Source organism: Antechinus flavipes, chromosome 3 (assembly GCF_016432865.1).
Source record: "Antechinus flavipes isolate AdamAnt ecotype Samford, QLD, Australia chromosome 3, AdamAnt_v2, whole genome shotgun sequence".
Classification (NCBI taxonomy): Eukaryota; Metazoa; Chordata; class Mammalia; order Dasyuromorphia; family Dasyuridae; genus Antechinus; species Antechinus flavipes.
Window position 1 is genome coordinate 317,897,579 of NC_067400.1, and position 23,689 is coordinate 317,921,267.

Consider the following 23,689-nt stretch of genomic DNA (forward strand, 5'->3'; position numbering starts at 1 on the left):
CAATTGAATGAGATTCCTTCAATGTTGTCACTGTCCCTAAGCCTAGATGAACTGCCCCGCCTTCAAGTTCTTGCGTGGAATCGCCAGAGGAGCCCTCGCCATTCAAGAGGCACTGCGCTAGGTAAAATGGCATCTCTTCCTCCCCCACCCTCGTTCTGGCCTTTCCTTCCCCTTTTTCCATGGAGTGGGGAGTGTAGAACTCGAGGCCTGTTTCAGACCTCTCCCATGTGGCTTGGCAACCTGCCGTTTAAATGCTCCTATCCTGTCCCCTTCTTGGGGTTACTATACAGTGGGGAGATTGGGGACTCAATCTTAAATCTCTTAAATCTCCAGAAAGGTTTTCCCCAACTTTTAAAACAGAACTTTGCTAGCAATTTGGACAAGTGGGCCGCGCCCCTCCCAGATCTTTACCTGGCTCTTAAAGCCACAGCTTCCAGCCCTCAGGAAATGTGCTCGACCCATACATTTTAAACAGGACTCGGTTTCCCTGATTTGGTCATCCTGCATTAACTATAGACGCCTCAGAATTACGCTTTTGCAAGCTCACAAGGCTGTCTACAAAGACGGGATTTTAAACTGCTCTCAGTTTTTTTCTTAGCCTCAGGGCACTACTTAAAACCTTTTCTTAGCTACTTGTGGAGACACAACCTAGGTAAACCAGGCTAGGTCTCTATTTGTCTCTCTATTTCCTACTTTCCCACATAACCCTACAGATGGGAAGTCTTTTGCTCCTAATTTTCTTAGTCCTAAGACTTTTTGCTCTTAGCATACTCGGTTCTATTCTTTTCTGGATTGGCATTCTATGTCCCTGCCAACAAAGGGTTTTTTTCTGGGCTCCAACCCTACCAGGTTGCAGCTTCAAGAAAGACCTTTGGAATGATGGCTGGGGAATAAAATTTCAAGTCAAGGCAAATTAAATTCTTTAAAAGATGGCTTTTTTTTTTCTTTTCTCCTCTCATTCCTTGACTGCAGCAAGAAATGAGTTAATGGGAGAAACTGAAGCTATTTAAGAATTCGATGAATACCTTTAGGAAAGAAGTCTGTCTGTCTTTCCTATGTGCTTTTCTCAAGTTCTCTAGACTTGTTCCCTGTTTTCTATCACCCATTCTTTGAGAATTTATTGAGGGACTAAGATGGGAATATAAAATATAGGTTATTAAAACAAAATGCTGCTAGTTTACCTTCCTACTTAGATGGTGTGTTTTCTAGAGGTATTGGGTAATTTGTAACTGAGTTATGCCTTAAAATTTGTCATCTCTGTTGGGCAATTATAAGTTATATGAAGTTTGGTTCAGTTACTTGCGAACCTTGAAGTTTAAAGTTAAAATTTTTTTTTCTTTGACTTAGAGATCTGTGTAATGTTAAATTTAAAACTATCTACTTAGAAATAAGCTGTATAAGAAAGATAGCTGTATAAGCTGTAAACTCTTTACTGTGATTCTAGAGAAGTAGACTCATCTGAAGCCCTTGATTAATGACAATTGATGTAGAAGATAAAATCCTTTGGGACTGCAGCTAGTATTTGCTGGGAGTTTTGAATTCAGGTGTGACTGCATAGACCAGAAGTAAAACTGCCTTAAGTAGATATTTTAATTTGGGGCCAGACTTTGTTTGCTGCTATTAATCTTTTAACCTTTTCACTTCCTGGGGCTAGAGTTTCTTTATGGGTTTACTTCCCCCAAGTACTTGGGGCCACTCCCACCTTGTCTTTTGAGAAAGCTGGGAATCTCACGGCCCTGATTAGGCTAATATTTAGGCCTAGAGCCTTTTACACCAAGTGTTGATGGAAGGCAGGGCTATCTCTGAATTTGCATACTATCTAGAGTTAAGAGAGGAGCTATTGAAATGGAGAACACATCCACTCCTACCACATCTCTCCTTTGCTACTTGCCCTCAGTGTTGGTGGCCCTCTTAGGAGGTTTCCACTGAGGCAAACCCACCACATCATGCTTCTATAAAGAAGGGGCAGCTCAAATTCCTGGGCTAATATGAGCTTGCTGACAGACTCCGAGAGTCTTCAGGGGGATTCCTCGCTCATAGGACGAAATCCTGTTTATTCTTTTGGCAAAGGGCCCTCTGGGAGGGCCTTTGTGACACCTTCTAGATATGTCTAAGAAGGTTACGTTACAGAATGGGAAAGTTTTAGGGTTTTGCCATGAATTAGCTTTCTTCCCCATCCCTATGGAGATTTTAAGCTGTCTCTTAATGCAGAGACAAACACTGGGCTTGAGAAAAATACCTCAATAGCCACATCTGAACTCTGAATAGATTAGCTGAATTCCAATCTCTCTGGACAAGTACATCCTTTAAAGTGCTTTTTTCTCTCTAATCTAGGGACTGATTAACACTTATGCCCTCAGGCAAAAGCATCGAGCCAACCCAGTGAAACCTAGGATCTACCTATCTCAACTTTTTCGGGGTCCAAACCTCAATGTTTCTTCCACTCTGCTGCTAAAAGCTGTGGGGTTCCTTTAACTTTAACCTGAGACTGACTCTCAGCTCTTTTCTTATCAGAGCAACTTCTGCCTCCTGAAAAAAACATTTGGAACGGAAGTGCCGTTTAATACAAATCTCTCCCAGATTTAGGCCTATAAGTGTCCTAGAAACTGTCTGAGGAGACCCTAGTCTCTGTCCTGAGTTCGAGCAGGAAGAACAACAGAGAAACTGCGCCATACCACAGGGGCTGAATTGGCCCCCAGAGCCCTGTTCCCCGGTAGGGAATTGGGGTCTGGCCCTGTTTCCTTTTTTATCCCAGGACAGTCCCAACACCTCAGGGGTTGAGAAGTTGATAAGCTGGGTTGGCAGTGCTGAGATAGTTTGCACTCCCTCTGACCCCTTCCACCCCTCCCCCATAAGAGTGGGGAAAGTGGGGGAAAGGCTTAGGATCTTTGCTTATTGAGGAACCAACTCTTTTTAAAGAAAGGCAGCACAGTTAGATTTCTAAGAGCTTAAATTGCATTCTTATCTTGATTAGATATATAGTCCTCCAGTTTCCCTGATTTCTTAGTTTACACCCTGAACCAACACCAGGAGAAATTAGCTTTCCTGGAAATTAAGAGTGAAAGGACTACTTAACACTTTTTACTATAGACAAATAATCTTTTGCTCCCAGCATTTTCTCCTACTTATCCTTATTAGATGGGACATCAGCATTTTTACAGGCAGCCCATAGAAGGGAACTGATGCATCTCCTGTCTCCATCTCCACCCTGGATGACACTCCGGTTTTAATCTGGGCTTCAATCTTTGGACTCTCAACTGCCCTTTAGCCTGGTGAACATGGGACAACTGATTGGGAACAACTGACCGGGATATACACCCCTTAGATGCACTGTTACCATCCCTAAACCCTACATCTCGTCCCTCACCTCCTGGCATGAACCCCCAAATCTCTACGACCCTTGCTAGCTCAAAGCAGTTAAGAGGAAATCAGTGCCCCTTTTCCCACATGCCTTTGGAGGTGACTCCTTGAGGGGGGGATAAAAAGAGGACCCCCAAACTTGGAAAATCCTGGAAGGAGAAAATCTTCAATTCTGTCTCAATAAGAGACTTTGCCCCATGTCTTTTTCCTTAAATGAATTTAAGTTCCAACTGCTTAAGGGGGGAATGATGTGGGAAAGATTAGTTTCTAGATTCCCATCCCCTCCTAGTGAATGTAATTACCCTTTGATTCACAAATCCTGGTCCCTTTGAATTCCAATAGAAGATCCACCTGTCCCAGCCCCACTGGGATCTGAGTCAACTTTGGGGTTATACCCAAAAGCCCCTCGAGCTAAGTCTCCTATTATAAAAAGGCCTCGCTGGGAACCCCTCTTTGCAGAGATTCCAAACATGCTAGCCATGTGAGGACCCTCTGTCCACTGGACCCTCTGTCTAGTGCCCTCCTTATCTCTATCTTCACCTATCTCCTTACTTCCAAACCCAATAATAAACCTCTTTTATCAATCTAGCTCTCATGCCAATAAATGCTTTTATTGGGGACTTGCGCTGCTACCAGACCCCATTTACCCCCTTATCCTTGCGCCGAATCCAAGGGGGTTGCAGGGGAGCTTTGCTTAACTCCCTGTACTCCAAACCTGCCACTAGACCTCAACTAAACCCTAATCTCATTTAGATATCCCAAAGCTAGACCTCAACAGAACCACTTAATTGCCCAAAGGGTGGATCTCTGTCAGGAGAGTTTCAGGGCTCATCCCAAAAGTTAAGGACAGTTTCTGGGTTCCTTCATAACCTCATCAATATCACAATCCATTTAACTTCACTATTTTTGCAAGATAATAAATAGCTGTGTGAGTAATCAAATAAGTTCCTCCTTCTCCCCCTTTCCCCATCCAAGTTCCTATACTTACAAAAGACTATCTAATTATACTTAATCTCAGTCAGTTATCCACAGACTGGAGTTACTATTTTGCTAGAGGATCCAACAAAGTTTATGCAAAATAAAGCTCTTTGTACAACCTTATATTCAGACCAGAGAATGATTGGCTAACAATTTAAGTAACAAATGATATGTTTTGAGTAAATCAAATGCATCTGACAAATAGTCCTGATTTTAGAAGTTATACTTCTGAGTGCAGATACTTATATGGGTAGTTACAGGAAGAGAGACAAATATCTAATGGTCTCTTCCACATTATCTGTGACAAAAGATGACAAATGCTATACAAATGCTAATTATTACTGTTGTTATTATGATTATGTTCTTTTCACAATGAAGTGTTACAAAGGAATGCTTCATTTTATACAGCAGATTATATAGCAGATATCCCTGCTTTGGAAAAGCTGTGTGAACCCCCTGAAAATGTGTAAACAGGGTATTTTAAATGTACCACGGAAAACTGATTATTTGTTTTTGATTGAAACCCAGTGATTTCATGTGTATAGTAAGCTCTTCATAAAGAACCCCTTTACCAACGCAAATCAGCACCTCTTCTGCAATCTCTAGTTTTACAGCATTGCCTGAGGCACTTAAAAGTCATTTAAATCACTTACTCAAGGTCATGAAGCCAAAGTGGAGGAGTTTTCGAGATTCCTGAGTACCACACAACCTCTAGAGAAGCTGTTTTTAAAGTATCAGAACACGGGTCTTTAAAAAAACAAGCATCTTCTAATTTATTTTTATGGAGAATATAGCTTGTTGCTGAAGGCCCAGCCACAAAAAATGCCCATGTGTGTAGCATTTTAAGGTATCAAGGTGGAAACAGGAGTTCAGAGAGCATGGGGGACTTGCATAGCAGTCAGTCAGGAAGTCTCACTAAGGTTTTAATTCCCCCATCCTTTCTCCTCTACTCAACTATTGCTCCAGACCTGAGACAGACATTTCCTCAACTGTAAAAAGGAGGGTACTGAACTAGATGTTCTCTGAAGATTCGATCTAGTTCTATATCTATAACTATGTTTATTTTTTTATGAACAAAAAGAAAAAAATGGCTGTTATACATTTATATATCCTTCCTTATCTTTAATGAGATTCAATTAAGAATCTTTGTGTTATAAATACCTTCATTTTCAGTAAAAAAAAATCAATTAATTTCAGCATTTGCTTAGGGATTCCTGGGGAGATCGAAGTTAAATAAACTTGAGAGCTAGTCCTCTTGAGATCTATTGTGGTGCTCAGGGCTAGGAAAGAGGCAGGCAGAGTAAAGCTCTCTTGTTTTGTTCATGTTTATGCGGTTCCCTCTTTTCTGAAGAAATTGCCCTTGAACAGTTCTCCAATTTATCTAACCAGCTTTTCTATTTGCTTTTGTTTTTTTCCCCCCTCTCCCATTTCCCAAAATACATTCAATGGAGGAACATGATGGGAGGTGATGAAGCAAGGAGACATCTCAATTTTTGCTCTTGCTCACCTTAAGACTTGCTGTTACAAGAGCTCATGAAAAGTTCTATTGGCAGGGGTTAACTTTTGAGCATCATAAATTCCTCTGTTAGTCTGGTGGAGATTCCTTTTCAGAATGTCTTTAAAACACATTAAATAAAACACATAGGATTATGAAGGAAACCAATTATTTTGAAATTCAACTATCAAATATTAAAAAAATTTTTTTTCAAGGACCCTATGTTAAGAATCTGTACTAGAGTAGCCTTTATCCAGAAGTTATACATATCTTGGTTGTTTAAAATCAAACGAACAAAAAACAAACCACAGTAATTTAATGACATGTTCCTTTTAAGAAAACAGGAAAACAACTGTTACCATATATTGGGTAATCATTTCAATAAGCCTGGCAATATTAACAAATACTGATGTGCTTTCACTCCACAAAATTCAGCCCCAAATGAGCCACCTAAATCTATTAATAGAACAACTTGCCCCTAGGGCTAATGGAGCATCATTTTTCAGTCAAGCTCAGTTATCCTAAAAAGTCTGCATTGCAGCTACCCTACTTTTGGCTAATCCTCATTTTCTGTGACATCAAGTTCCACCAAATGTAAACCAAAAAATTCATCTACCAATGTACAGTGCAAATTAAAACCACTATTTACTGACTCCTTGAGAGGGCAGGGGATTAAATCATACAATTGTCCTGAAAGCTCTCTTTAAATAGCCCCATCCCATTCAGTTGGCTGTCCTGGTCAATTTTTGACCATATGCCTTCAATTTTGGTTTCTATCTCTTCTGGCAACAGGGATCAAATCAACTCTACTATGGCTCCTGAAAAAAGATATGTTAATGCATTGCTTCTCTAATTACTCACCATCCCTGTGACTTCCCAAACCACAACTCCTTTCCCTAGACACCATTCTCTTACATGGAAGAACAAACAATTCTCCTGGTAGAACGCAAGCTCATTGACTGCTGGGACTGTATTCCTTTTGTATTTGTGTTCTAAAATTTAGGAGAGTGTCAGGCACATCGTGAGGCTTTAATAAAAATTTTCTATTATTTTTGCAGTCCTGTCTCTTCTATAAAGGTATTATCCCCACTTGAACCCTTCTTCCCCATTCAAAAAAAAAAAAAAACAAAAAAAACAAAAAAGAAAAGAGAGAAATGTTCCCAGTCTGCATTATGTTATATATCCTAAGGGCTCTTGAGTAGTTCAAAGCAGATTAAGTATTTATTCCTCCTAAAAATCCCCAGAGATAATTCAGACATCCATCAATACACAAACACACACACACACACACACACACACACACACACACACACACTCAAACAAGGGTGATGTAAACTGTGTCCCTTTGATCTTTGGGGGAGTGGAGAAACCCTAAAAACTCAAAACCTCTTGACCTCTGGGAGGGGCCCCACCCTCCTAGATGGTAATCTCCTCTTCCTATTCAACTGGAGATCTTAGCTTGGGGGATAATCACCATCCTTTCTTGAACTGAAAATTAGTCCCTCAGGAGGAAAGAATTAGTGACCAAAGAAGAACTAGTGATCATTACTGGTCACAAAACAGAAAATTTTGATTATATCAAGTTAAAAAGCTTTTGTACAAACAAAACTAATGCAAACAAAATTAGAAGGGAAAAAATAAACTGGAAAAACATTTTTATAGTTAAAGGTTCTGATAAAGGCCTCATTTCCAAAATATATAGAAAATTGACTCAAATTTCTAAGAAACCAATCCATTCTCTAATTGATAAATGGTCAAAGGATATGAACAGAATTTTCAGATGATGAAATTGAAACTATTTCTACCCATATGAAAAGGTGTTTCAAATCATTATTGATCAGAGAAATGCAAATTAAGACAACTCTGAGATAACACTATGCACCTGTCAGATTGGCTAAGATGACAGGAAAAGATAGTGATGAATGTTGGAGGGGACGTAGGAAAACTGGGACACTGATACATTGTTGGTGGAGTTGTGAAAGGATTCAACCATCTTGGAGAGCAATTTGAAACTGTGCTCAAAAAGTTGTCAAACTGTGCATACCCTTGAATCCAGCAGTGTTACTGCGGGGCTATAAATCCCAAAGAAATATTAAAGAAGGGAAAGGGACCTGTATGTGCAAAAATGTTTGTGGCAGCCTTTTTTGTAGTGTCTAGAAAACTAGAAATTGAATGGGTGCCCATCAATTGGAGAATGGGTAAATAAATTATGGTATATGAATGTTATGGAATATTATTGTTCTGTAAGAAATGAGAAACAGGATGAATACAGAGAGGCTTAGGGAGACCTCCATGAACTGATGTTAAGTGAAATGAGCAGAACCAGGGGAGTCATTATACATTTCAACAATAATACTATATGAGGATCAAATTCTGATGGGCGTGGCCCTCTTCAACAATGAAAGGATCCAAATCAGTTCCAATTGATCAGTAATGAATAGAACCAGCTACATCTAGCGAAAGAACACTGGGAAATGAGTATGAACCACAACATAGCATTTACACTCTGTTATTGTTTGCTTGCATTTTTGTTTTTCTTCCCAGGTTCTTTTTACCTTCTTCCTAAGTCTTATTTTTCTTGTGTAGCAAGACAACTGTATAAATATATATACATATATTGTGTTTAACATATACTTTAACATATTTAACATGTATAGGACTACCTGCCATCTAGGGGAGAGGGTGGAGGGAAGGAGGGGAAAAGTTGGAACAGAAGTTTTTGCAAGGGTCAATGTTGAAAAATTACCCATGTATATGTTTTGTCAATAAAAAGCTATAATTAAAGAAAAAAAAGAAAAGAAAAGTAGTCCCTCAAACTCATCTGGAGATTGCTCCCTTAGCTCTGGGCCACAAAACCCCAATATAATCAAAGGTTGAAACCCCCAAACCTTTACTAAAAATCCTAACAGGATTTGGCCCACTGAGAAAGTTGTTTTCTCAGTGTAATAAACCCATTTTTGCTATAAACCTCACCTGCATTTTCTTTTGCAAAGAACCAGCCCCAAAGACCAGGGGATCTCTCAACCCTCATTTCTCATTTCTCTCACCTCAACAAGGGGACACATGGCTTTTGGGTTGGATCATAGATTTGATTTCAATGGTTATTCATCATGGTATGTATAAAACAAATGTACAGAAATCTATTTCTTCCAAAGACTTTAAATCTACTCTGCCACTTAGATTGCTGATATTGCTTTCTTGACATGAGGCAAATAGATGCCCATGTCTTACTGTTCTGATGTCAATGCCTGTACTGTTTATCCCTTGCTAACTATCTCCTCCAAGAGAAAGAGAAAAGAAACCTTATGCCCAAACATAAGGTTATAAGATACTAAGGAACATGAAGGTAAAACAATTCTACAGTTGATACTAGTATAATAGTGTTACTATTCATATCAGTCAATACATATTAGATCCCGACATATAAAAATGTTTTACTTCTAATGCTTAAATGGCTGAACCATGATAATTATGAGTCTTTTAATTAATTATTGGTATATTTTGCTGTGGTGAGTGCTATGGAAGGAAAAGGGTAGCCATGGATGGAAGGAACTTTAAAATAAATCCATAGAATGCTGAGGACTATGTTGCATTGACAATAATCTTTATAATGGATTTATACCTTCCCAGACCAACCACCACACCCATCCTGTCTCCCATTATTTGAAGCCTTGATTTAGCAAATCCATTTGTATGACATCATCTCCTGGAGTTTTAATATGGCTAGTATCTTAGTGGTATTCCATCCTTTTACTCACACTGGACACACTATCTAGCCCAACACCACCATACAAAAGAAGGAACGATTTAATCAGAAATCTTGTAACTCAAATAGCTGCAAAAGAGAATTCTTTTCATTCTTTATGGCAGCTGCAATCGACATTTATTTCTTATTGTTCTGATTTTGCTATCAAAACTATTTTAGATTGTACGTTTCAAAAATTTTTTTTATTTTAGGCATATGCACTTTTTCCTTTCAAACTCTATCACTAAAGTAATATAGGCAGTTGCTACCTTTATCTAGCTAAATTTGCTATTTAAGAGGAAATTTTGCTAAGTTTGGTATTTGGCAGCTTATAAGTAAGCATGTTTCTGACTTTATGAAAAACCTGGAAATTGCTCTTTCCAATCAAAAACAGAATAGTCAAATACAAAAGAAAATAAAATATGGACATGTTGTAATTTGGGGCTCTTTCTACAATATGGTACAATTTAATACTGCTCTTTGATAATTACCACTAAGTGCATCTACTAGGCTAAAGAAATTGTCTCATAAATTGCTTAAAAAGTGTTTATCACTGGTTACCTATTTCCAGTTTTAAAAGTCTATAATATTATTTCTTAAATCAAGAATAAATAACTACTACAAAAGGTACTTGAAGTTTCTGATGTAAGAGCAGAGAATTTTAGGCATTGTAACCCAAAGCATGAGTTTGAACATTTAAACTACAGGAAATTAAACTCACATTAGTCTCTAAAATATTTCAAAACTCTTAAGTATATATATGTCTCAGTAATTTTTTTAAATGATGAGACTAATTTTATTTTAATTCTTGTATGATATTTAATCTAAAAGTAATAAAGCCATAGCAATTAAGAGATATTATTTTTAACATGGCCAAATAATATGCCTGAGGTAAGGTTAAGAGAATAGCACTCACAGATAGAAAAATCCAAGGATTGGTTAAGATTAAAAAGCTCCAAAATAATAAGAATTTTCTTGGTGATAATAAAGAGAAGTGTGTCAAACTCACCATTAGCTGCTGATAATTGACTATTTAGGGCAAACATATTATTTATGCTTTATTTTTTTCCCTGGCCCTACAAGGAATCAAGTCAAAAGAAAAGGGAACAATAAACTAGCAGGTTTCAACAACCAGAACACACAGATTTAGTGAAAAGAGCTCTAAAGTATATTAAATTTTCAATTATCCAAGAACAAATTATCTACAGTGAACCAACATTCTCTGGTTGTCTATCTGTACAAAATCATGACAAATACTTAGAGGGAAGATACATAGTCTCAATATCCAAGATATTTCCCATTTACGTTACTTGACAAGAATATTACACATAAAAAGATGACAAACATTTTAGGATGTATATATGGTATCACATTAAATTATGAAATACAAACGCCATTAGAATTTAGAATAAGAAAAAAAATAAAATTGGAATAGTGGAGGAGAATTTGAGTTACCCCTTGAAAGATGGAGTTTATTTTTATCAGCGCCAGAGAAAGGGGAACAGATTCCAAGTAAGGATAACAAAGAAAGAAGGCAATGCAATGTGCATGGTGTGCTTATGAGGTAGAGAGGAAATAAGTACAATAGAAAATTATTGAGGAATACTGGAAAAAGACTGTTGAGAAATAGATCTACTCAAAATTTAATGTGGTAGATAAACAATAAAAACAGTACAGGTGTGAAAGAAGGGTTATAACCTGAATTCAGGAATGTCTATGAAAATAATCCAGGTATTTCTCCAGACCCATTTTTTAGCCCCTCTAACAGCTGCCTCCTAAGCTACAAGTTTATGGAGAAAAGAAAACTTCAAGTGTCATCTATCCCATTCCTCAAGTAGGAAATAATGTGTTGGCAAGGAAAGTATACTGCACACATATCCTAGAATATAAGAAATATTTTAATTAATTAGTGTAAAAATGTTTTACAAAGTAAAATAAAAACAAATTAGAAGTTAACCACCACTTTGGGGGTTACTATTCATTATCCCTAATATTGAAAGTTAATTTTTAAAAAAGAAAAATTTTAGAAACTATTTATGAATAAAAAGTAAATAATCACAGTTTAGCTGTGGTTATTTACTTTTTATTCATAAATAGTTTAAAGAGGATTATGGATACAATCAATTAACAAATATGTTATGTGATAAATTGAAGATACAAAGACAAACTTTTATTTTGAAACTCTCTTCTCCCTCTTTCTGTCCCCAAAAGTCTTGGTGTTATTTCAAGCTTTATTAACTTCAGAGATATAAACGCTACAAATGTACCCTAAACATCATTTGGAAATCATATTATTTTAACATTCTCTTACACTTAAGTTTGGTGAATTTTGAACAATAATTTAAAAAACTTTAAAAAATCTGTTACTGCGTACTAAAAATGTGATAGTTTTTGGATGACAATTTCTCAGACCAGTAGACAGGTGGAGGAGGTCCACTTGCTTAGCCACTTAGATCACATGATCTGTTTTCTACTAGACTTTTTCTTGTGGAAGCCTTTAAAACTGTCATGTATGCATCAAAACCTTATTCTCTGGATAATCTTAAGTTTACAAATATCATCCTTTTAGTCACTAAACAGCAGCTGATGAAAATTTTCACAATATTTCATTAAATAGAGCTATGCCACAAGATGATAGTTATGTTGAATTTTAGTAAAGAACATCAATATTTTGAAATTTTATATAATTAATCTTTCAAATATTAGTTTGTAGCATCTTGAATTATTTAACCTTAAAACTGAACTAAGGCTTTTGAGAAACCTTGTTAAATACAGATTATTTTATATATATTAAATACATACACATGCACATATAAAGACTAATGTGCAAATACAAGGAAACTAGTTTAAAAGAGTTGTGCAATTAGCATTTATTGAGCATCTACTGTGTACCACACTGCTAAAAATCCTAGAATACTAAGGCAAAAAACAATGCCTGCTCTCTAGGAGTTCACAGTTTAATAGGAGAGAACATGCCAGCACCCAAGTCCAAACAGGATATGTACAGGTTATGTTGGATTTATAACCTAAGAAAGCAGCTCTAGAATTGAGGAGGTCTTCTATTAGAATATGGCTCTCTGGCTTAGAATCTCTCCTGCTCTCAGGAAGCAGAGATGGGGAGAGAGCTCCAGGCCTAAGAGACAAACTGAAAGCTCCAAAGGTAGGGAAAAAGCAAAGCATTCATGGATCCCCATATATATGTATTATATGTTTTTGTCTATGTCACTGGTAGAATTTGAGTATTGTGACCCACTCCCAGTTTTCTCATAAATCTTGTAATTTACCATGGTAACTTTTGGGAACATAAATGCTACATTATAATAGGAATTGACTTTTTGTTAATCACTAAGAAAGGAGTTCAGATGAGTTACAGTCCATAGAATTTGTCCCAGGATGTGAGGCAGCAGGGGAATCAGGATGGAGTCAGGCGACTGTGGAGTTATGGGTGCCTGGAAGAGGATCTGGGGCCGAATGGAAAGGATCCTCAGGAAGGTGGCATTAGTGTAACATCTTAAGAGTTGCAATGCACTTTATAATAATCATTATCTCATTTGGGCCTCACATAAATTTGGAAGGTAGCAACTATTAATTTTATTTCCATTTTACAAATGGGAAAATTGAAACAATCTAAGGTTAAATGATTTGCCCAGGATCACACATCTAGAAAGTGCCTGAGGTTGTATTTGGACTCAGATCTTTCTGGTTCAGGCCCAGAGCTCAGCCACACCAGGAGGCTGCAGCAAGTCCTACAAAGCAGGAAGGGAAAATGACAGCGGTGCAACATAGGTGGCCAGAAAAAGGGAGAGAGAGCAGTATCCTGCCAGGAAAAACAGGAGAGGTTTCAAACACAAGGTGTTTTTGACCATGTCTTCAAGGAAAAGAGGGATTCCATAAGAGATAGCTAATTAAATACTTGATGTTTTATGACAATGTACACAACATGTTTGTCCCTAGAGGAACAGAATCACATCCAAAGCTACTGGATATAGAATCATAAAATAATCTATCTAGAAGGTTCTTTAGATAGTGAAATCACAACTGAAAGAACAACTTAGATTCTATGACTTAGAACTTCCACAACTTTAGAAACCATCTAGCCAATCTCTTCTTTTGACTTATAGGGAAACTGAGGCTTAGAAAAATGAAGTTACTTTCCTGAAGTCACTTATGCAGAGAGCATCAAAGAAAAATGTACTGATTAATGCAATGTGTAATCTTTTTATATCACTGTATTAGTATCTTCAGGAATATTTTAAAATAAAACAGTGATATACGTGTATAAAACACATACAAGTAGTTTTTATGTAGAATAACACTGTTTTACTTAAAAGAAATATATGTTGGCTCTAAAAAAGAAAAATATTGCTGCAAACATTTTTACCAAAATCTCCAATAAAATTCTTATCTCTGTATTGCAAATGGACAAACAGAAGAAGAGAGTTCAATATTTTTCTAGAAACACAAAAACCACTGCTGGAAAAAGTAGAAAATTAAAGCATCATTATAAATATTATGTCTACTTGGAGTCCTACCTGTATCTATTTTTTTCATTCCCATTCTGAATCGTATCTGCTTTCCACATAAGAGCTTTGAAAGGTATTTAGCATTCCAGTGTTGGGCTGGCCAATCAAAAACCATGTTGCAGAAGATTGCTGGCTGTTGCAAAGACATTATAATTTCTTTTGCTTTCTCTGGAGTAAAAGGTTTGACAACTTCACCTAGAGAAACAAATAGCTTTGGGTTAAATAAATGTCTAAAATGACTATTTCCTACAAGTTGGAAAAGGCAAATTTAGTGAGCATTATTTTTCCATTGAACTACAACTGTATGAGACACTAATATACAGATGGTGGAGCTGTCCTACTATTCTAAAAAGCCAATTTGGAATTAGGCTAAGAAAGTGACCAAAATGTCCATATCCTCTTATCTAGAAGTGCCAGGTTCTCATCTTATACTAAAGGGAACCTTTTATATATCTAAAAATATATAGCTATAGATAGATATCTATGTAGATATAGATATATATTTATATATCTAAGCACCTTCTGTGATATCAATGAAAAAAAATAACATCATCTCCTGGGGAATGGCTAAAACATTGTGGTACAAGGAAGTACTAGAATACTACTATACTTGTAAAAAATGATGAATATGAGAAATAAAAGCATAGGAAGACATATGAATTGATACAGTACAAAGTCAGTCAATAAGCATTTAATAAATATGTATTATGTTACACTGTGTTAAGTGCTGGGGATTGAAGAAAAGTAATGGTCCCTGTCATGGAGCTCAAAAAAGGAAAGACAACATGCAAATAATTATTAAGCAGAATCAGGAAAACAATAAACATGGCTACAATGAATAAAATGAAACGAATGCTGTGATATTATACACAGAAAAATGGGTTCTGAAGAAGAATTTTAAAATGCAGCCCCCTCCTTTCTTTGTAGAGTTGGTGGATCTGCAGGTGAGGCATCCTGAACAGATTGTCAGACTGGTTGATGGGCTAATTGTTTTTGCTGAACCTCTTCTCTGATATCTTCTTTTTTTTTTTTTTTTTTTAATCTTTATTACAAGGAATGGTTGACTGGGTAAGGAGTTGGATAGGATATATTCACATAGGAATATGATGTAAAAACAAAGTTGCCAATAAAAAATAGATTTCAAATAGGAATTGCATTTGATTTTTTTTAATTGCTCTACATGCAAAAATTGGTATCTTTAGTTAGATACATAAATATTTGTTGAACTGTGTTTTTTTTTTTTTTTTTCCTCTTCCATATTAAAGGCTTATTTTCAGCCTTGACAAGTATTTATGGCTTTCAGTATACCAAGTATGTCTTAGATTCTACAAATAAAAGCCAATTTTTCTAAAGTGGAGAAAGTTAAAATTTTATAATTAGTGATCTTAAATATCTAAGAAGTACAAATGGAAATCTGCACTTTGTATCTGCTGCTCTGCGCCTGGTTTAACTTTATAAAATATGATGCCATTCCCATGATGATTTCATTTCTAAATTCACCAAATAGATAACTCTACTCTTCATACATATTATCTCCTTTAGTCTCTTTTACTTTTAGGTTGATGGAGTGCCAAACTCCTTTCAATGCCTTCCTTTACAGAGAGCAAAAATAGGACTCACAGCTCATTCTACTGTGCACCTGCTGTTCTGTCTAGTTTTAAATCTAAATGAATGAGAGTATCATTCCCCACCCTATCTCCTCTTCTGTCTCCTTTTGTGTACTATCTTCCTTCTTCCCCTTGGATTATAAATTTCTTGAGGGCAGGGGCTATCTTTTTTATTATTGATTATATACCCAGTGCTCAGCACAGTGCTCTGCACAAAGTAGGTACTTAATAAATGTTTACTGGATTGGATAGGAAGTTACCTTATAGCAATGCAGGCCAGTGGTCATATCAAAAAAAAAGGTTTGAAGTTAGGAAGATTGATTCAAATACTCTTCAGAAACTTACTCTGGGCAAGTTGCTTAACCTCTCTCAGCTTTCATTTCCTTATCTGTAAAATGAGAAGGCTGGCTTTAATGACTTTTAACTTTTCTTCTAGCTCTAAACCTATTATTCTATAAATCAGAAATGATATAACTTGATAATCATATTTGTGAAAAATTCAATTTTTACTATTATGATTAACTTCATAGGGAGAAAAGATATTTTAAATTTGGGGCATTTAGGTAGTGCAATGATTAGAACACCAGACCTGAAGTCAGGAGGATCTGAGTTCAAATCTGGTCTCATACATTTAACACTTCCTAGCTGTGTGACCCTGGGCAAGTCATTCAACCCCAATTGCCTCAGCAAAAAAAAAAAAAAAAAAAGATATTTTAAATTTTTCATCTTCAAACATATAGAAAATGGAAGTTATACCCAAATTCAGTGTACTGAAGAGGCTAAAGACCAGAAGATGGGACTTTAATTGTTCTAATTTTTAAGATTCTTGAAAAATCTAGAACCTACAGACACAATTCTAAATATTTAAAAGAATTTACAGAGAGCTCTTGAAAGTTTTTCATTTATGTATCTTTATTACTGAACTTCCCTATATAAAATGCAAAATAAAATATAATACTTTATTTTTGTTTTGGCAAGGCAATTTGGGGGTCAAATAACTTACCCAGGGTCAACACAGTTATTAAGTGTTGGAGTTGGGTTCTGAACTCAGATATTCCTGACTTCAGGGTTGGTGCACTATCTACTGTACCAACTATCTGCCCAAAAATATAATTTTTAAAGAATGAAACAAATGACTAAAACAAAAGCTATTAAAATTTTAATAAAATGCTCCCCTTAATGTTTTTTTTTAAAACAACTCTTTTTATATGAAATTATCTGGAATGTAGGGACTTAAACTTCTTCACCTTTGAGAAAGTAGGCGGCAAAAATGCTCTCTTTGAGAAAGCACTGGTATAGATACCGCAAATCGAACTTTGGGTTCAAATTTTTAATATTCTGGAAATAGATGACTAATTCAGCATGGAAAGTTACTAACCTGATACAGATATCTCAAAAATTGAAGTTGGGGGTTCAATCTAGAGACTGAACTGTTCTGAAGGAAGAGTGAATTATGGATGAATTGTGTGTGTGTGGGGGTGTGGGTGTATGGGTGTATGTACGTACACACAATGATAAAACTTCTATTTCCAAGACAGTTAACTTTCATTTTAGTCATCAAACTAAAAACTATTCTCTCCCAAGTTACCAATGATCCCTTAATTGTCAAATTTAATGGCCTTTTTTCAATTCTCATTCTTAATCTCTCTATAGACTTCTGACACTGTCAATTACCCTCTTCTTGACATTCTTTTCTCCCTAGGTTTTCATGACATCGATCTCCAGATTTTATTCCTATTTGTCTGTTCTCTTTCAGTTTCCTTTGCTGGATCTCCATCATCATCTCGTGGATGTCCTTTTAAGTTTGGTCTTTGGCCTTTTTGTTTTCTTCTGTACCATATCCTTGTTGATCTCATTACTCCCCTTGGAATCAATTATTATCCCTATATAGATGATTCTCAAACCTATTTCTCTCCTCTCGACTTCCAGTCTTGTATTTCAAAATGACTGTTTCATAGATACTTTAGATTCAACAAATCTGAAAATGAACTCATTTTCTTTCTTCCCAAACCCTCCCTTCTTCCTAAACTTTTCTACCACTGTAGGGAACAGTACCATCCTTCCAAGTACCCAGGTTCAAAATCTAAGTATTACCTTCTATCTCTTACTCCTAGATTTAATCACTTGACAAGACCTTTCATTTCTACTTTTATAACAATATTTCTTGTATATATGCTTTTTTCCTCTGCCACTGACACCATCCTGCTTCAAGTTCACATTACCTCATACCTGGACTACTGTCAAAGCTGGCCTCAGACACTTTCTAGCTCTGTGACCCTGGGCAAGTCACTTAATCCTGTTTACTTCAGTTTCTCATCTGTAAAAAGAGCTGGAGAAGGAATGACAAACCACTCAGAAAAGCCCAAATGGGGTCACAACTAAAACAGACAACAAAGGATAATTGTATTTTAATTCTGGAATCACTTATACAAGGTCTAGCCATAGAGTAAAAAAAAAAAAAAAGAGGAAGATGGACCCTTTTCACTCTTCTTTCAGAAACAATCAAATCGCATCACAGGTCAAGTCTCCCCTATTTCTATCCTCTTTTAAGAGCTAAAGAATAGCCACATTTAATTTTTTGGGGGAATATATATAATGGGCTGGAACTCTGAAAAGGTATACTTGAATCACAGCATGGTGCTTACAGCTGCTCATGCTCAATGTGGTATAATGAGGTAATCGTACTGAAGGATTTAAGGGCTGAGGGAGGGACACAGAGCTCTCTCAGTACCAGTGCTCTCAGCCACAGCTCTCAGCCAGAGAAGACTTCAGGCTCCAGAATCCAGACTCCATCTTTGACCAGCCACGTGGCAGCTCTACTGTCTCCTTTCACTTCTCCACCTAAAGACCAAGAACTCTGGTTGATCCCAACTAGCCCAGACATTATATTCTGGCGCCCAACATGGACTAAGAATTATACTCAGCAGTACAAATGATATGATTGTAAAGTCTGTGGAGAAGTCCCTGTGACCAGGAAATAGGGTGAGTATAAAAATAGACAAGCAGGAAACTTTGGTAAGGGCTAACCTAGTCACTTTAGTTTTTTAATTGAAATGGGGCGAATGCCAAGAAGAGAATCTCCTCCACCCCAAGGGAAGTGTGTAGAAAGCATAGTTACATTAATAAAGAGCTATGGTTTGTTGGTAAATTGGGATCAGATCCTTGGACTTTTAGAAACAGTAGAGTACATGTCTCCTTGGTTCTCAAAGGAAGAAGGATTAGAGCCAGTTAAGTGGAAACTAGTGGGAGAGTAACTATTTGAATATTACAAAAATAATGGTCCTGATTCAACTCCTGAAGAAACATTATATATACACAATATAAGACAATTGGTGTTAGGGAATTACATAAATTTAGAATAAGGAAAAAAGAAGAAAGAGCAGGAGGGGGAGGGTACTAACAAAGTAGCTGAAAGGCATGGATTTTTGGATTTTGAGTACTATGCCAATAAGCACAGCCAGACAAGGAAGTGTGAGGAAAAAAGAGGAAGAGGGGATGGGACTGACAACACAGCTGGAAGGCATAGCCAATTAGACCAAGTCAAGTAACATGCTGGCTCAGTTTCCCCTCCCCCTACACCTGAGCAGGAGCCCTTCTAGCATTTTCCATCTTCTGACCCTATCCCCTCAATTTCCCCTGCATGGGTGGAGGAGGAAGGGGAGTGGGAAAAGGAAGTGACACCATCAGCATTGACTATACAGCAATTTTGTCCACTCCCTATAACACAATTACAAAAGGCACTAATTAAATTAAAAATGAAGGACAGGACATATCTGATTTAAAATCAGAAGCATACCCTGTGATTGAAGACTTTGATTCTTCAATTCCTTTTAATCTGGAAAGTATAAAAGATCTGAAAAAGGCTTGCACTCTTTAGCGCAGATTAATTACCCTATAGAAGTATATGAGCAAATTGCTGCTGCTGCTGCTATCAAAGCATGGGGCATCCTCCCAGGAAGACAAGATAGAGGGGAAGCCTTCATGAAAATAGCACAAGGTCCAAATGAACCCTTTGCCTGATTTTGTAGTACATCTGCAGACAGCCGTCATATGAACTATTGGTGAAAATTCAGCAGCAGAAATTATAAGACAACTTGCTAAAGAAAATGCTAATGAGGTTTATAGAAGAATTAGACTAGTATTACACAAGGATGCTCCTTTAGAGAAGATCATAAGATGCTGTGCCACAGTGGGCACAAATGCCTTTTATATCCAGGCTATGATGCAGACTTTTCAAGATCAGAACATGGGAAGACAGGGTCCCTTTTGGGGATCCTGGAAAGGTGAAATCTGTTCCTTTCCAGCTTATGAATCCCTTGCCTTTAGGCACAAGAGGCTTGACCATTTCACCTCCTGAGAGTGCTTACAAAACAAAGCACAGTGTCCATTCATACACTAATGAGGGAAACTGGGGAATGTATAGCTAATACACTACAGGCAGACTATGTGTGACTTATCACCCAGGAGAAGCTGTAGCATCAGGTTTACTGATAGATTCCTAATAAGCAATCTGGTGATATTTGCCCAGATTGAGACTTCCAACAACAGAATCCAGGAATATTCTGGATTGCAGCTGTTACAGCTGACCAATCTATGCTCACTATCTATATAAATGGCATACCATTAGAAGGATTGGTAGACACTGGTGCATATCATACAGTCATTAGAGGTGCCAACTGGCCCAGTCACTGGCCAAAGATTAAGTCAGATACCTACATGTCTGGCATAGGAGGATCAATAGCAGCTGAAGTTAGTGCTACCCCTTTGAGATGGACATTTGAAGGTGAAACAGGAATTTTTACTCCTTTTATATTGAAAAAATCCCCATCAATCTGTGGGGAAGAGACATCTTACAACAGTTAGGAGTACTTTGGTTTTTTAGGACAGGCTGCTGTTGAAGGCCTGCCAACACTCTCACCTGTTCCTATTCAATGGAAGACTGATACAGCAGTGTGGGTAGAACAGTGGCCCTTAGCTAGCGATAAAATTCAGGCCTTATTAGATAGACTAAGGACACTTACAATCTTCTCTAAGTCCTTGGAATTCCCCTATATTTGTTGTAAGGAAGAAATCTGGAAAATGGAGGATGTTAACTGATTTAAGTAAATGAACAGATGGAAACTGGGAACTCTTCAGCATAGACTTCCACATCTTACTCAGTTGCCTAGAGAATGGCCTCTTTGGGTTATAGACATTAAGGACTGTTTCTATTCTATCCTTCTAGATAAGGAGGATATGAAAAGATTTGCCTTTTCAGTGCCCAGCATTAATTTAACTATATAAAAGATATGAATGGACAGTTTTGCCACAAGGAATGAAAAACAACCCTACTATGTGTCAAATGTATGTTGCTGCTCTTCTTATTCCAAAAAGAAAAGCATTTCCAAAAGTATATTATTACATTATATGGATGATATCTTGGGGTGTGCACCTGAAGAGCAAATGTTAGAAGCATGTTTATAAAAGACCATAGAAACATTAAGGAACTACAAATTGCATATAGCTCTAGAAAAAATTCAAAGACATGCTCCTTTTCAATATTTAAGTTATGAAGCATATGCTAAGATGCTTACAATACAAAAACTTTAAGAACAGAGAAATTGAACACCTTAAATGACTTTCAGAAATTGATAGGAGATATCCAATGGATGCGACCAGTATTAGTCTTGACTACCTATTAATTGCAACCATTATATGACATTTTAAGGGGATTCAGTGCTTTAAACTTACCATGCCACCTCAAGAGGCTCAAGAGAGTTTGAGAGAGGCTGAATTGGCTTTATCTAATGTGATTGAAAGAGTCACTCAGAAACCCTTGGAAATATCAGTTTTTGCTACAAAAAAGGCACTCATAGCAGTTCCTCTTCAAGGAGACCGTATGATAGAGTGGGTGAACTTCCAATCACAACCAGAACAAAGCGTATTCCTTACCCAGTGTTTGTGGCTAGAATTTTATTAAAGGCCGTTAAGCGAGCAGTACAATTATCTGGAATAAGTCCTGATAAGATATACAACTTTTATACCAATGCACAAATTAATGTATGCTGTGAAAACATCCCAGAGTGGCAAATTTTACACACGGGTCTCCATTAAATATAACCAGACTATTACATAATTGGCGATGGATTCTTGAAGAAAAGGTTTTTAAAGTTCCTCATAAAGGACCAGTTAACTATCTTTACAGATGCATCCATATATAACATTTGTGCGGTATACTCTTATGACTTAATTATAAGGAGAGTAGTCAGAACTCCTTTTTCAGTCCACTCAATAGAATGAATTGTATGCAATCATGCTAGCACTTACTTATTATCCAGGAAATATAAATATAATATCTGATTCAGCCTATTCATTAGATGTGGTACAAAAAATTGCCACAGCCCAAATAAAATTTGTAGCTTTATATATATATATATATATATATATATATATATATATATATATATATATATATATATATATATATATATATATACACACACACACACACACATACATACACACACACACATACATATACATACACACACACACCGTGTTTCCCCGATAATAAGACCTACCCCGAAAATAAGCCCTCCCTTGCTGTGTAAAATTCCTCTAAAATAAGCCCTCCCCCGAAAATAAGCCCTATTGAGATTGCTACTGTGGTGAAGGTGATCCCCTGCACTACAAGTTTAAGGAACCTCAAGAGCAAGTGAGAAAATATCCAGGTAAAATTTATATCTTACTGGATTATCCACTCTCATAGTGGACTTCCAGGTCCTATTTTTATGGAAATTCAAAAGTAGATTACCTTCTAACCATGTTAGCTAATACTTCTTTATTTCAGGCAGCCCAAGAATCTCATTCTAAATATCATCAGGCCGCTCAAGCTTTAGGATAACAAAAGAGGAAGCTAGGAGGATAGTAAAAGCATGTACAACTTGCCTTTCTTTCCACGCTCCTATACTCCCTCTAGGGAAAAACGCTCGTGTATGAGACCAATGAAATTTGGCAAATGGATGTGACCCATTATAAATCTTTTGGTCATCTGTCTTTTATCCATGTTGTAGTAGACACCTTTTTAGAATTTACTTTTGCAATACCAGCAGCAAGAGAGACATTCTAAGTGGTCACTTGTACAAGCATTTGCAATTATGGGTATTCCACAAGCAATACAAACAGATAATTGGCCTGTATATATTTCTATACATATACATATTCTGCATATACATTTTGCACACTTTTGTGCACAATATCAGATTTTACACACCACTGGCATACCTTTTAACCCTCAAGGAAAGGCAATAGTAGAGAGGAGAAACAGAGACATCAAGACACTCCTCCAAAAACAAAAGAAAGGGGGAGCCACAGGTAACCCTAGAGAACTTCTAAATTTAACTCTTTACACTATCGATTTCTTGATTTTTGATAAAGATGCACTAGCTCCAGCAGACGGTTTTATAACTCACTGGCAGGGCAGTGTCCAGTGCAAGCAGCTCCACTATCGCCAGGTGATGTAGAGAGATGCAGAAAGTGGTGAAAGATAAGGACCAGATAGATTAACTGCTTGGGGGGAGGAGGGTTTGCTTGTATCTCTACAAATGGAGAAGGAATCAAATGGGTGCCAATGAGCCGTATTCACCTTGTCCATTAGACAGAAAGAAAAAGATCCTTGAAATGAAGGAGAAAACCCAAGAAATGTCGGGTGGTTCCATCACTAACTGTGCCCACCACTGAAAGAGCATGGCAATTATGGCAACTGACTCATGAACATTAAAAATTGTTAATAAGACTCCTGCAGGGCTTTAAAATCAGCAGGAATCATTGGATTCCCTGAGACATGCGATTATTGCAGGACTTCAAATCCGCTGTTATCACTGGATTCCCTGACACATGAAGTAATGGACAATAGATTGGTTTTGGACTATTTCTAGGACTTATGGACATGTATTTCCTCATGTTGATTCATATCTGTTACATCACTACTAGTCTGAGTTAT

The 23,689-nt window shown here is 36.9% G+C and overlaps 1 protein-coding gene across 4 annotated transcripts in view; it reads right to left on the bottom strand.

Annotated features, from left to right (window-relative positions):
• The window catches only part of HSPBAP1 (HSPB1 associated protein 1), a 54,772-nt gene that overhangs the window by 20,124 nt on the left and 10,959 nt on the right, over positions 1 to 23,689 (bottom strand). For 2 of the 4 annotated variants that reach the window (XM_051985417.1, XM_051985414.1), the window contains exon 2: positions 14,111 to 14,296. The exons of 1 other annotated variant lie outside the window; for it this stretch is intronic. In XM_051985417.1, coding sequence (XP_051841377.1) covers positions 14,111 to 14,296 — 186 coding nt within the window. Of the gene's footprint in view, positions 1 to 14,110; positions 14,297 to 15,968; positions 16,097 to 23,689 lie in introns of all 4 variants that reach the window. One more of the 4 variants, XM_051985415.1, reaches the window with a different exon arrangement.